We start from the raw sequence: 14,181 nt of genomic DNA, 5'->3' as shown, positions 1-14,181 counted from the left end.
CAGCAGTGTCTCCCCTCATGCCCCCTTTAGCCTTTCACTCCATGATGTTCCACAGGCAGCTGCTGGCCGCCAGCCCTAGCCCGCACCCTTTCTACAGGCACCCAGGCGGGGCAGCACTGTACGGGGACCTGCTGCACCACCTGTACCCTCTTTCCACTCTGCCACCACCTCAGCTGTCCTCGGTACACCCCAGCACCAGACTGTGAGGGAGAGAGGGTGATTTGTTTCTCCCTCTCCTTCCTTATCCATAGAAACTTTTTCAGCTTCTCTTTGTCTTTCGGTCTCTCTTGCTCGGGGATTGTGGCTCAGTCGAAAATAAACACTGAAAAAAACTTTGGCTTTGACTGATAAACTCATCATTTAGGCAGACTGAAAATTCCATTTTCTTTTTTATTTGTGTATGCATTTGTTTATATACTTGCACTGTTCTTTATTTGTATCACCACTTACTGTATCTTTTTGTTGTTGTTGTATCCTTATTTGCACAATGCTCCTGTGTATGTGCTCACAAATCAGTTTGCCGCTCTCAGTCACCATGAGTCAGGTTGTTGCTCTGAACGTGTGAAAAGTGGAGGGCAACAGGGAAAAGCCATTTGTTTACTGCGTCTGAGGGCTAAACTTTTTTGCTTAAAAACACTACAAGTAACATGAAAATGTTTATGAAATTCTTTGTATAACTAGAAGTGCGTTCACCATCGCAAACAATGTTCCACAGCTGTTTAGTGCATTATTACACTTTAGGCAGCCAGTGGTGTTGGCTCTGTTTACATGCCATGCTGAAAGCTGTTGCCAGTTTGTGCCACAGTAAATTCACCTGGACTCCTTGGCATGAACATTAACACTCACTGCGGTGCTGAATATCATGTAAGCGTTATATCATAACATCCAGAGGTGCTCTGTATAACATGTACTGTAGACTCACGTTTTACTCAGTTCAGGTTTTGATTTGTTAAGCATTTCAGTCCAGATCATAAGCAATCGAAGCCGTTGTCATGTTCAGTCTGTTGACGAATCACAAATGTTTTTTGGTTAGAGTTAATTAAAAGCCGTTTTAATTTTTACTTCCTAAATTGAAAGTAATTTGATCCCAAAACCCCTTGTGATGAGTAGACTGTAGCATCTTGTTTTTTTTCTGTAGGACCAGCATAATGAAGCAGCCGTCTGCTGTGGAATGCTCACCACAAGAACTCAGCATTTCATCTTTTTGTTCTTGACTTGAAAAGCTTCTTCTTTTTTTTTTTTTGGTGAACAGATTCTTTTTATTCAACATGCTGAAAAGACTCGCTGTATGATTTGATAGGAATGTTGTCACTTAGGATATTAATGCTTTGCAAATATCTGTGCCTTTTGCAGTCTTGGATTAGTTAGCACTACAGTTGTTAAGGTCTATCTTCTGTAGCAGGGTAGAAATATCAATATTACTGTCACTCTTGTCTGAAATGCAGCACATACGCTCATACAAAAACTATATGGCACACTTGGCTTTCAGACACCAGACTTGATAGGCACAAAATATAAAGTAAAAAAAAAAAAAGTGTAAACACTTATGCTTTAACCTGATGGTTAGTAGTTATACTTAAATTACTATTTACTTAGCTTAACCATGTCAAGCAGTCAATTATAGAAGAACCTGAATAGATTTACTGATAGTTGATATTGACACAGGTCTGGTGTCTGTCATCCGCAGGGCATGTGTGTTCTATGGGTTTTCTAGCAGTGATGAAAAGGTACCAGACTCCATAAAGTATGTCAACCATGCTCCATAGCTTGAGGTGGAAAGACAACACCTGCTCTAGCTTTTACAACCACTATAATTACAATCCAGGATAGTTGAAATTCACAATCAAACATGTCTGGTGTTTCAAAAGAAGAAGAAAAAAAAAGCTGTAAATGTTTATATGTAAGGTATTACTGAATACTTAGATAAAGACATTCATTTCTGATTAAGTACTGTACATTGCTGTGTGTAGGTTAAACTGGCATTAGTGCTGGGTCATGTACAGAACATTCATACGGGATCAATTCATGACAACCCCTCTCTGTTGTCTTATTTTCTGTGTAAATAACACTGTAGATAGTACCGCGTGGTTGTTATCACATAAACTGTTATAATCTGTAAATAGTATAAAAACAGTATAAAGGTCGGTTACACAATCTAGCTGTGTCCTTGTTTGCTTTCAAGGTCACCATGATCATGTTAGATTTAAACAAACACTACAGTTTAAGAATTAGGATAGTTTTTATCTGTTGCCGTTTCACTTTTTTCATGTTGTTTCCATGTTCATCCTGAAAGTGTTTTGATACAGTAGCCATCTGTTTACCAATCACCCAGCTGGCGAGCAAGATAAAAAATAAAGACATTTTGTATATGACCTTCTGTATATTTAATTAAAATATTTTATCTATACATGTTTCCTCAGTTGTGTTCTTTAACTAGACTGCAGATAAATAGCAAAGGCTGAATAAACTGATATTAAACGCAGTGTACTTATGTCAATGTAATGGTCTTTTTTTACTGAGTAAATGCAGTGTGAATAGGGTTTTATTATTGTAATACCATTATCTGGCTATGAGATTCCATCTGCCTTAATCTTCACAACAGGCCACCCCTGGGCTCATAGCCAGAGAAGCCTCTCCAGTATTTGCTGCAGTAGAAATGTGCCAGTGCATGTATCTCTATGGGATGTGTTGGGCAGCAATAAAAGCTATGCTTTGACTTTTATTGCCCCCCCCCTGGTAAACCTTTACCGTGAAAAATATTCAGTAATACTTCCACGCTCAGCAAAAATAAAGCAGCCTCACCAGGGTAGAATGTAGGCTGTTTTATTCCAGATCAGCAATAATAATAAAAAAAACTACAGTTAGCTTCCAAGACAAGAGTGAGAATAACATTTTGAGAAACAAAAAAATACAATAATTTTTAGACTGCACTATACACACATTATTTTGCACTAGAACAAGATTATTGTATCTCTACTCATTTCTCCTTACAAGTACATAAAGACAGTGCCACTTACAGTCTAAATATTTGTTAAACGTTGTATTAAGATAACATGGCAGTATTATACTATAAAATGGATTGGCATAATTACATTTTAATCCAACACATTACAAAAAAACTACAAATTATTACTGCCATGTGCAATTTACAAGTGAAAAGATATGACATATTTTATAAACATTGTAAATTAATATGAATTTGGCTCATTAGTTTGGCTCTGATAAAAACCTTCAGTCCTTGTTTAGTCATTTATATATACAGTATATAAAACATAGCAGTCATACATTTCTCCCTCCAGCTTAATATCGGTAGAGGCACGATTTCCTACTTTTACCAGGGCTACACAGGTAATCTGAAATACTTTCCAGAAATGTTATCTTTTACCATAACTGTCAGTTAACATTAGCAAGTAATTTACTGTTCTTTAGTCTCTAGCATGCTTAGTCTTACTGAAAATGGCCAAAATCTTAATGAATGATACAGAAAGTGCAATATAATTATTCTGATGATTTTAGCAATTATCACACCATCCAAAAATGAAATGAAATGTCCCCCCTTCCCCCCCGGTGTGTACAGTACGACATCAATATGACTAAATATTGGTAACACACAATGACATTATGAGCACACTGCTAATATTAAACAGCATCCTCTTTTGTACAATCCATTCTTGTTTCTCTCAAGGTTTAATCTAAATCCTCCTGTAATCCGCCTCACCCAAAATCTCCATCTACCCCTCTTGATTAAACTGAATTATAGAGGGTGAGGGTAAAAAATGGGATTGTAGCGTTAACTATACTGCTTTCTCTGGCCAGGCAATTTCAGATAAAGTAGCTAAACCTAACGTTTTGTACACTCTGTGTAATTAAAGTATGAAGACCATTCTTCAACATGTGACTGTTAAGTGGTTGAAATATTTAGGGGCTGGCAGTATTGGATATGGTCAAAACCTTAACACAAGAACATTCATTATTTGAACCACTCAAAAGACTCATTCATTCGATTATGTTCATTGCATTTTTAGGCTTCAATGTTAAATTAATGTAGGACATACGGCGTAGCCACTGAAAACCAAGGTCACTCCATTATTAAGACCTCTGGGAAATGGAGAAGTCACATTAGTGCTTGCAATTGCTCCTAAAATCCTGTTCCCTTAAAATCCGCTATAGTGGTCATAAAGTTGTCACAGTAAGTAGAATAAGTCAATAGTTCCAAAAGGAATGACTTGTTCATAGTCGGCCAATGGATCAATTCCAATTTGAGTGCTTTTGCGAAGGCACTTTCTTCGTTTCATGTTCCAGTGGTGGAGCTGAGAAATTAGCCTTTCCATTTTAGCGGAATAGATGATGGCAGTGTTCAAGCCAACACACAGCTTTAGTTTCATCCATGGGCTAGCTGCACATGAAATAATGTATAAATGGAGAGTAGAACTAGAGATGTATCAATACAATATTGGTATTGTGATATGAGCTGTAGACTGAGATTAGGGTCGTCATGATGGACATGTTGAAGATTGTTTAAGAGACCAGGTCACCCACACATCCTTTAGGTTGAAGAAATAGGTTAATATTTTGGAAAATAATATGAGAAGATCGATACCACTCTCTTTTCTATCAGCTCAATATGAAGTCGGAGTTGGCAGATGGGTATCTTAGCTCAGCATAAAGACTGAAAGCGAAGGGGGGGCTCTCTGTCCAAAGGAGAAAAAAAGTATACCAACCAGGACCTTTAAAAAGGTCACCAATTAATAAGTTATCTTGTTAATTTATTCCATACAAAGACCAAAGCAAATTTACAGGAGGTTTTGTGCCTATTTCTTAGCTAGGAAGCTTTAGCAGTGCTGGCAGGCAGATTCTGTTACCTTTTGGAAAGAGACAACTGACCCGGTTTCCAGTCTTTCTGCTAATCTAAGATAACCATCTCATGGCTCCAGCTTCATATTTAGTGTGCAGATATGAGAGTGGTATGGATCTTTTCATGTAACTAGGCAACGAAACATACTGTATAAGCATATATCCCAAAAGTTTGAACTTTGAAGATTGACCACACCAACAGTCACGCCCAAAATGTTACAATATTGCTATTGGAGGTGCAGTCAATTTTATAAATGTTGAAGAGCTCAGTTGAAAGATTCTTACTAATGTTGTCGTTAGGGGTATTAGTGGTAACTAGGTAGGATTGTTTGTTGAATCCAGTTGTTGTTGAAGGTCAAGGTCACAGGGCTTTAAGGTTCATCCTCTCTCTGAAAGACTTCCTCAGTTTGCTCCTTGGTGCAGGAATAGGACCAGGACCGTGACTTGGTCTGAGGAAGCCATGTTCACCCGTGGCTTCAGGGTGCTGGGTAGGGTGTGACTGGTACTCCAGCTGCTGGAGAGGAGGCTGAGGCTGACTTTGTGGTTGTACATCGAGGACGCCCAGTGGAGCGTTTTTCCGGCTGAGGGCACCAGCTCCCCCAGCGTTGCTCCGCTGGAGCTGCTGGATGATGGCAGAGAATTTGGCATCCAGAGATGGTCTGCCAGTTTTGGATCTTGTGGCCGGGCGGGAAGTGCAAGTGCCGGAGTTCTCCTTCTCCTGGTGTGAGGGAGGAAGAGGAGGATGATGATGAAGAGAAGCAGGAAGGGGAGGTCTGGCGGGACGGCTGGGAGGAGCATTAGGCTCTCGGTCAGAGGGAGGGGGTGGGGCACGTCGCTTCTTGTTGCCAGTGGACATAGAGCTGGTGTTGGGAGTGGGGCTTGTACAAGGTGTGGAGGTTTTGCTCTGGGACAGAATACCCTTCTGCACCACCACTGAATGGGACCCGTCAAACAGAGTGGACCAATTAGGCGCTTCCTTCTCCTCTTCACAACCAATAAGAAAGTGGCCATCTGTCTCCTCTATCTTATTGTGGATCATGTCTGTGATGCTTTCAAACTTGCCAGGTGAATTTATGCCTGCATGTCAAACAGAATGAGCAAGCATTAAACTCATATAGATTAGGTACATGTGAAAATGGTATTTTTTCAGATATTTTATTAAACTGGTATTTTAAAATGGATAAAATATAATAACATATATGTGTCACAAAGAACACATAAGCACACATTACACTACTCTAATTTCCATGTAAAAAGGTTTTTATTTACAAGTGTCACCACTGAAATTAATTATTAGGCATGGCTGATACATTTATTTCATTGAGGTGTCCCATTTGTTTTGAGCACTTGCTGTCAAATAAATAAAAAAAAATGTATTTGTGATTATTCACATTAATGTCAAAGTTTACTTTTAATCGCAATTAATCGCACATTTTAATCTATTCTAAATATCCCTTGATTTCTTTTTGTCCCATTATTTTTTCTCATTTGAATGCTCAACATAGAAAAGTGCATCAGCTTGCTTTGTTTAAATGTTGTTGTTTTTTTATAGAAAACAACATCAGCATGTAGTCTACTGTACTACTACTGTTCAATTTCCCACTAACATTCTCACTTGGATCAAATATTCTCTCACACAATGTAACACTGCCTATCGATAAAAGGGTGGGGGGGGGGATTTGCATCAGCTGTGTGCTTGGCCATCACGTGGTATTTCAGATTGGACGTGCAGCGATGATAGCTCAGTTCACAATGACAAAACACAGAGATCCCTTTGGCCTTGTCAATGAAACCATTTGGCAACTTTTAAGAAAACTAGTCCAGCTAAATCCGGTGTGATGTTGTTGTTGTTGCAACAGCATGTGAATAAAACTAGAAAGTTTGCTAGGTCCAAAATAACGTTACATGATAAAATGGTTTTGCGTTAACAACATGTTTAACTGACAGCACTACTATAAATAGATATATTATTAAATTAAAATTTTTGTAAAAACAGTCTGCCAATTTTCAACCTCCATGTCACTTCACCCACTCGCTCCAATTACTCACTGAGGTCATTGTAAACAGAGTCGGGCTGCTTGGTGAGGAAGAGTGAAGGTTTCCGTGGTGACGCGACCTCGATCTTCATTAGCTGGTTGCAGCAGTGCAGCCACTGGCCTGGTTGTAAACAAGGACAGGCATGAGAGACAAAGATAAAGGTTATACTGTATTTTCTAGTCTCTTCTTTTTTTCCCCAGCAGCCCTAGTTTGTTTACACAGAAACACACTCACTCTGATCATAGAGGTGCTGGCGGAGGGCATCCAGCCAGTCCTCCAGCTCCTCGTTGGTTTCTGTGGTGAAGACGATGGTCTCAGACCCGTCTGGTGAAGGGTTGATGATGGACAGACTTCTGGATTTGTGGCCTCCTGTCTCCTTCTCCATCACACGGATCCGCGTGTCCTGCAGAAACAACACAGATGACTTATCCTTAACTGAAAGTGAGCACCACGGCCTACAAATCAGAGAGTGCTATTTGAGATATTGAACTAAGAAGTACATCACTGCTATTGTGAAATTCATTCACCGGCAAAATGCCTAAGATACAAGCAGGATCTCAGTGAGTAATGTGTCATTTCTTATTTTGGTTATTCTTCAAATGTTAAGGAAGACTCTAAAGTGATATTTAAATCAATCATAATAAACGCAATGTTCATATTTAATTCAGACAGCGCAATGAAAACAGAGACAGGGGTAACAACAATAGCTATTCCTAGTGTTCTTAACATTTTTACTTATCTACACAGAAACATCAGTGTAACTTCCTACTGTACTTTGTTTTATTATGTTGCCCTGCAGTAAAAATGCATTTTACTGCATTTTTGTTTTTATAAATAAGCAACAACAGAACTAAGTATGAAATACAGATAAGAGTGTGGAATGTAAAGGTTTGGATTCTGTCTTACCTTGTTGATGGGTACAGTGAGAGTGGGCTGCACTTTAGCATCAATTTCTTCCGGTGTGAAGTAACAGGACAGTAAGCCGGAACTCAGCACACAGTAAAGACTGCAGCAGTGGTACATGCCCTCCACACTTTGCTAAAATTCCCCAGAAAAAAACAAAATATAAAAAAGGAAATGAAGTTTTTTTTAAACTCAGGAACCAGCTATAGAGCTAATGATAACAGCGGTCAACGCACCTTCTGGCTCAGGTAGCCAGTCATCATGCTCTGTGTCATGCAGGCTGGCTGGGCCACCAACCGGCAGCAGAGGTTGCCATAAAGCGGAAGCCAGGATGACCACTCAGCTGTGGGGATAAAGAGCAGCAGAGCCAATAAAATCTACATATGTTAAACTATGTAAAGTACCGGATGTGTTATGTAAAGATAAAGGTATGAATCATCTCAATATTGAGTGAAAAAGGTAAAAACACATGATTAACCAAATTGTTGTTGTTACACATTAAAGACACCTGATGTATGTTCCTGTCACGTAGCTTCTTGTCATATGAGCATTTAACAATAACTCATAATATGCAATGTAGCATGGCGCAAAGTGTACTCCTGAAATTAGAGCTAGATATCAAAAACCTGGCTGGCGCACTCAATTTCTTATCCATGTTATTACTCATGCAAAGGAAGGAAAAGCTATCCAAGGTGAATGTCAAACAAATGTTATTTTTTTAATTTTAGATTTAATATGTGATGGTGTAAATATAATGATATCAATAATAATAACAACAACAACATCATCAACAAGTATTATTGCCACGCTACTGATTCAAATCAGAGACTAAAAAGCATAATCCCATTATGTCCCCACATATTAAATGTGTGAGCTTTTGCTTCTTACCGTCTTGGAGGACAATGAGGGAGTGAGACTGAAAGCTGCCTTCAGCCTCAGGCAGACATAGTGTAGTGTAGGCCAGCAGGTTGTATTTGGCTCCACTGTTACAGGTAGACGCACACACAAACACAACCACAGAGTTTAGCATTCTTTCATGTTTGCTGCGTTGACTTGTTTATTTAATTCCTTGGCTTCCCAGGTTTAACTAGAAAAGATTTGTGATTAACTCTAAACTGAACAATAAATAATCATAAATACGCATCACTAGAACAACTCTAACCCTTAACCACAACATGTTTTTGTACATATATTTTGCTTTGTGTAATTTATCTCCTTGTTTATAGGCCTAATGATTGCAATGTTTTTTCTCTTACTGAACAGGTGGTATGTATCACTTACAGATGTTCAGCTGAGAGAGTCACTTGATGCTCTAAATGCTGTTAAGCATGCTTTCCCTCTCAAACAGAAACAAAATACAGGTGGGAACATTAAAACAAAAACAATTTTTCCCTCCAATAAAATAGTTACATTTATTGGCACAAACACAAAGTGTATGAATGTTCGAGGTATTCATAACCCCAAATATTTAATTCAGTGTGATATGTTTACAAACCGGATGTGTGAGCCTGCTACACCTTCTATTCCAGTAACAAGCCATAATCAGCTGTGTTCCTGGCAGCAAAAGTCTTAAATTGTAAGCCTAGAGTTTGTAAAGTGTTTCATGGGATAGAAGAATACATACAAGGGTATAGGGTTGTACTGCAGGAAGGTGTCAGGGTCTGGACTGTCCAGCAGAGGGCATAGCTTCTTCCCAGCGGTCTTTCCAAAGGAGTTACGGAGCTTCTTGGCCAGTTTTTTCGGTGTATTCACCATTGTGAGCTCTTCCTCCAGGGCACAGCTCCACAACTCCACCTTCAGCTCAAATTGAGGAACTACTTCTTTACTATGAGGACAGAGACATTTTAGTCAGAGCATAAACATTAAATTTATATAAACCATGATAGAACAAGATTAAACAAACAACTTAGCACCAAAGACACAAGTTTCATGAATAATACATTTGTACAGAAATAGTGACCAGTAACAACCTAAACAATGTCAATGCATATTCTGCTATTCATAATACTACATAAAGAGCAAATTTCCAGATACATATTCTTAATTGAACGCTACAATACAGATTTTTTTCCACCACTAAAAGTGCATATTGGACATGTAAATACTTACAAGACGGTGACTCCCTCAAAGCAGATGTCAGTGACTGATCTGTCCACCACCACCATCTCTGTGTCAAACACCTCTGAGCCAATCTGCATCAGACAGAACAAGGCCACTCGGCGGGAGCCTGATAAACACAAGGGATCACAGTATGTGTTTTTTGCGGCTAGAATTCCACAAAATAACCGGAGGTAAAGCTACACAGAAGGTAGGAATGTTAGAAAAAAAACAAGGACAAACTTACTCCCTCTGTTGTTAAAGTAGGCTGAATCCCTCCACATCAAAGGAATGCGCAGCCCTAAATCATCAGAGAAAAGTTAACCAACAAAGAAACACTGTTTCTAATTTGTAAAATGCTCTGTATTCATTTTGTGAAAAATAAGTTACCTTGAAAACTATTAAAAGTGTACTTCATTTTGTGCACAATATAATTTTTTAGAGTGGGTGTCATTCTACACTGACACGCTACAGTGCTGAATTATTCTGGACAAAAGAGAGCAATATTACCAGACATTGCAATTTTCCCTTTACAGGGCACACGGGCATCTGAAATTGGATCTGAAAATCTGAAATGAAATTTTGAAATTAGCATTACAATTGATCACAATAATCAGTACACTAAATACACAGCAACAAACCATCACTTACCATTTAAAACCCTATTTTCAAACCCCACTTAGACCTGTCTTAAGTCATTGCTTCATTTCCCACAACAGCTGATCTACAACTACATCTTTTGATTATGTTGTATGTGTTATGTATGCTGTGAGCTGGGGTAGCTGTGGTTTAGCGGTGGAGTGGTCGCCTGCTAATCGGAAGGTTGCGAGTTTGATCCCTGGCCCTGCAGTCCCATTTCGAATTGTCCTTGGGATTGACACTGAACCCTTATTTTCCGCCGAGGCTGGGCCATCAGAGCGTAAATCTGTGTGAGTGTTTATCGGATGTGCAGGTGGCCCCTTGTACGGGAGACTCGGCCACAGCGTATGCATGTGTGGGAATGGTTCATCTACTATGTAAAAGCGGCTTGAGTAGTTGTTAAGACTAGATAAGCGCTTTAACAGTCCATTCACGTTTCAGGTGTTAAAAACTCTTACAAAACACTTTCACACCTGAGAATAAAGTAAGCACTCATTCCTTACCTCATGACATTTCCCATCATGTCCTGCTCCTCTTTCTTCTTCTGCAGCTGTGTGAGATAAGCCTTGATCCTGGCGTTACAGGTCAGCAGGTTCTTGGAGGCGTTAAGCACCTGTTCTCTCTTACTGCAGGCGAGTAGCAGCTTGTAGGCACCCTCCCGCATTCTGATCTCAAAGTCAAGCTTTTCTTGCATTTTAGTGTTCTTCTCGTCCGGAACGTACAAAAGAGAACGTTCAAAATTACCAAACAAGTCCATTTAAAAAAACATACACCAGAAGCTAGAAATTTTGTTATGAATTGTGTTAGTCTATTGTGGATCAAACAATAGGATATAATATGATAACAAAATACCTGAGTGCATACATCTTGATTTTACTAAAGTGGAGTTAGAGTGAAATTGCCCTTGAATTATGTTTTTAGCAAGAATAAAAATCCCATTGATTCATATACACAAAGAAGAAGACTTTTAAGAAGACCTGCAACCTCTTACATCCTCCACAGTGACCTTAACCTTGTGTGCCTCTGAATCTGTTTTTTTGGGGTGCAAAGACAGAAGAGTGATTTGCACAAAGCCAAAAGGCAGTCTTTCTAGCCAAACAGAGATAACGCTTTCAGAGTTTCTTGTGAATGATCAACATACAACAACAAAAATATTGCAAGGCTCTCAGGATCCTCTAGAGCCCCCACAATTGACAATGACTTTTCATCATTAAAGAGCAACCTTTTGTGGCAGAGTGTGAGGTGGATGATGCGTGCAGAGGGGGAGAGGAGTGGTTATGGGTAGCACTAATCAGTTGGTTTCATGATGATACTGTATACTAGATGGGAAGACGATGACAGTGAGTGCATGGCTTAATGTAGATCATATTCATTTTGGTTGACGACGACGCAGTTTTATATGGATGGCATGCTGCAAAGAACAAGTGAAAAGTGGCAGTAAACATGTATCAGGATAGTTCTAGCTAAAATAGTTGTGCCATAAATGAAATATGATGTCTGATTAAAATCTGGTCTGAAAACATCTTATAGAAAATTCAAAATACCATCTTTTCAATTTGTTATGGATCTGGTCTTGGAGGGTTATTAACAGTCAAGTGAAGTTCAGAGGTTCTCCATATTACAAACTTATATAACGTTATGCACCTGTAGCTTCTTAGAAATCTGTTGAATGTACACCATGTTGATATGATCTACTATCTGCAGAGTATCATTCAGAAGACTTGGACATCGGTTCATGCTTTTGGTCTGAAATTGCATTTGTTCGAGCATTTTTAAAGCAAAGAAGAGAAGAGCATTGTTTCTGCATATGCGTAGCAACATTCAACAATGGAGCGAGAACACGGCTCTGGTTTCAGGGAAGTGAATGATGTTAAGGAGCAACTCTCGTAACGTTACTGGATCTGGCCCATCCAGCTTTGTCCCAGGGATCTGAATGCTAGCTACACAATACAAGTTATTTGAGCACAGCCTACCGAAACAGCTAGCTAGAGTTAGTTGTTACTTAAGTTTCACCATAGTGTTTATTGCACTATGGACCCCGCACGTCGTCAACTGAAATGTCATTATATGATTTAACGCTAGTGTTGACGGCAAAACACACACTACCACACTGTAACGTTAATCCCGTTGCCCATTGTATATAGTGTATGCTTTGTCCATACCTCAGTTTGGAGAAATAATGTACTCTGTCGTATTTTCTTCCGTTTAATCTCCATAGCCACTGCGGAACCGGCTGATAAAAACGACCTGGAACTACCGTTTCGCTTGGAAGTTTGAACACAACGCGGGTCGTCCATGTTGTCTGTCCATTCGCTAGCAACAACTCCAACTGCAACCGCCCCTCCAGCGGATAGGGTAGTTCGTTTTGTGGACCATCATCTGCCGCACTGACGATATTGTCAAGTAAACACTCAAGAAGTAAGTAAGTACCTTCAGAATATCTTCATATATCTTTAAAAGTTATTAAACTATTAGGATTAGGAAACTATTCAGGAAAATATAGAAAAGTGTAAAATGTAATGCATATGAAGAATCATGTTAACATTACACAAACCAATGTTTTTTAGTTTACACTTGCTAATGGTAAGGACATAAGAACCAATCTTAAAACAGACACAAAACGGATATAAGTAAATACAACCGTGCTGAAAAAGCCAACAATTGCTGAAAGTTAAACATTTGCACGGGACAGCTGTACAGTTCAAAAATAAACATTATAAGCGGTTTTGTCGGTACCCGCAAAGATATAAATCGAGTGCTCACACGCCGAGAGGGAGGGAGCGTCATTACGTCATTGTGCTAGACATATAACCGGAGAACGTTTTTCGAATTTGAAAATATTTAGATGGCAATAAACGTATTGTGCGTTTTAGACTAATTCATTTTGGTGGTAATGCATACGATTAAAAAAATACTATTTAAAAACAGTGAAAACCTAAATTAAATCGTTGGCACCATACAAGCTGTTTATTTTGTTACATGGTGCGGTTATACGATTCTAATTACGAATGTACGTTGACAAACTGTTAAAAATATCTGAAAGTGATTATCGTTAAAAAATAAAAAAGTAATGCACGTTTGATCCAGCATGATTGTAGTAATTAAGGGTACTGCACAGAATCAAATACAGCTGCGGAGCCCATGATTAGTCACTACAGACCCTGGAACGTAGGCTTGTGAGTCCAGGAAACCCGCCCACCCGGTTCTGCCTGGCTGGTCGAGTTGGAAGCATCCATGGTTGGAAGTGTAGACGCAGGCGCTGCTGAGAATGAACTGTGGCAGACTGTCAAGCTAGCCAGAGAGAAACCCCCAAACTCCAAAAATTAATATCTGCTTTCAAAATATTGTTTGTTTTTGTTTCAAATGAGATGCGAGCATCTAATCCTATGATCGGGTGTGTGCACAGGGCTGATGGAGAAAATATGACATTTTTTTTGGGACCAAATATCTCGATATCGCCGCAACGATATTGTAGTGTAGACTGGAGCTTTCACAAAATATTTTTGATAAATAATCATCAGTAATGTGGATATGACTATGTGGTATAAATGCAAAGAGAGTAACAGTCTGCAAGTTCAGAAAATTACATTTCCTTTACTATAGCCTTTAAAACCAGGAAAAGACAACACTAATGCCATTATGGATATCCAA

At 39.1% G+C, this 14,181-nt stretch overlaps 2 protein-coding genes across 2 annotated transcripts in view; one reads left to right on the top strand and one right to left on the bottom strand.

Moving 5' to 3' along the window:
• arid5b (AT-rich interaction domain 5B) overlaps positions 1–2,407 on the top strand; it is a 71,036-nt gene extending 68,629 nt beyond the window's left edge. Inside the window, exon 10 of the mRNA XM_034897610.1 lies at positions 1–2,407. This exon is cut by the window's left edge and continues 1,813 nt beyond it. Within this exon, the coding sequence (XP_034753501.1) occupies positions 1–206 (206 nt within the window). The 3' untranslated portion in view covers positions 207–2,407.
• A 1,156-nt stretch (positions 2,408–3,563) lies between these two features.
• Positions 3,564–12,953, bottom strand: rtkn2a (rhotekin 2a). Its single transcript, XM_034897611.1, has 12 exons — positions 12,693–12,953; positions 11,034–11,233; positions 10,402–10,460; positions 10,139–10,192; positions 9,904–10,021; positions 9,419–9,619; positions 8,683–8,777; positions 8,031–8,137; positions 7,798–7,929; positions 7,126–7,294; positions 6,904–7,011; positions 3,564–5,931 (listed from the first exon to the last, which is right to left on the bottom strand). Exons 1-12 carry the CDS (start codon positions 12,825–12,827, stop codon positions 5,216–5,218), a joined length of 2,094 nt encoding a protein of 697 aa, XP_034753502.1. The 5' UTR covers positions 12,828–12,953; the 3' UTR covers positions 3,564–5,215.
• Positions 12,954–14,181: the final 1,228 nt, after the last annotated feature.

Source organism: Etheostoma cragini, chromosome 17 (genome assembly GCF_013103735.1).
Source record: "Etheostoma cragini isolate CJK2018 chromosome 17, CSU_Ecrag_1.0, whole genome shotgun sequence".
Classification (NCBI taxonomy): Eukaryota; Metazoa; Chordata; class Actinopteri; order Perciformes; family Percidae; genus Etheostoma; species Etheostoma cragini.
This window is presented reverse-complemented; position numbering and strand designations above follow the sequence as displayed.

Bases quoted from the DNA above. Each gene is read 5' to 3' on its own strand.
- rtkn2a (XM_034897611.1), bottom strand. From the start codon at position 12,827: ATGGACGACCCGCGTTGTGTTCAAACTTCCAAGCGAAACGGTAGTTCC. The intron at 10,461-11,033 runs GTAAGGAATGAG...ATTTCATTTCAG, and splicing joins ATGATGGGAAATGTCATGAG to ATTTTCAGATCCAATTTCAG. The intron at 5,932-6,903 runs GTGAGTAATTGG...TTTGACATGCAG, and splicing joins CTCTGTTTACAATGACCTCA to GCATAAATTCACCTGGCAAG.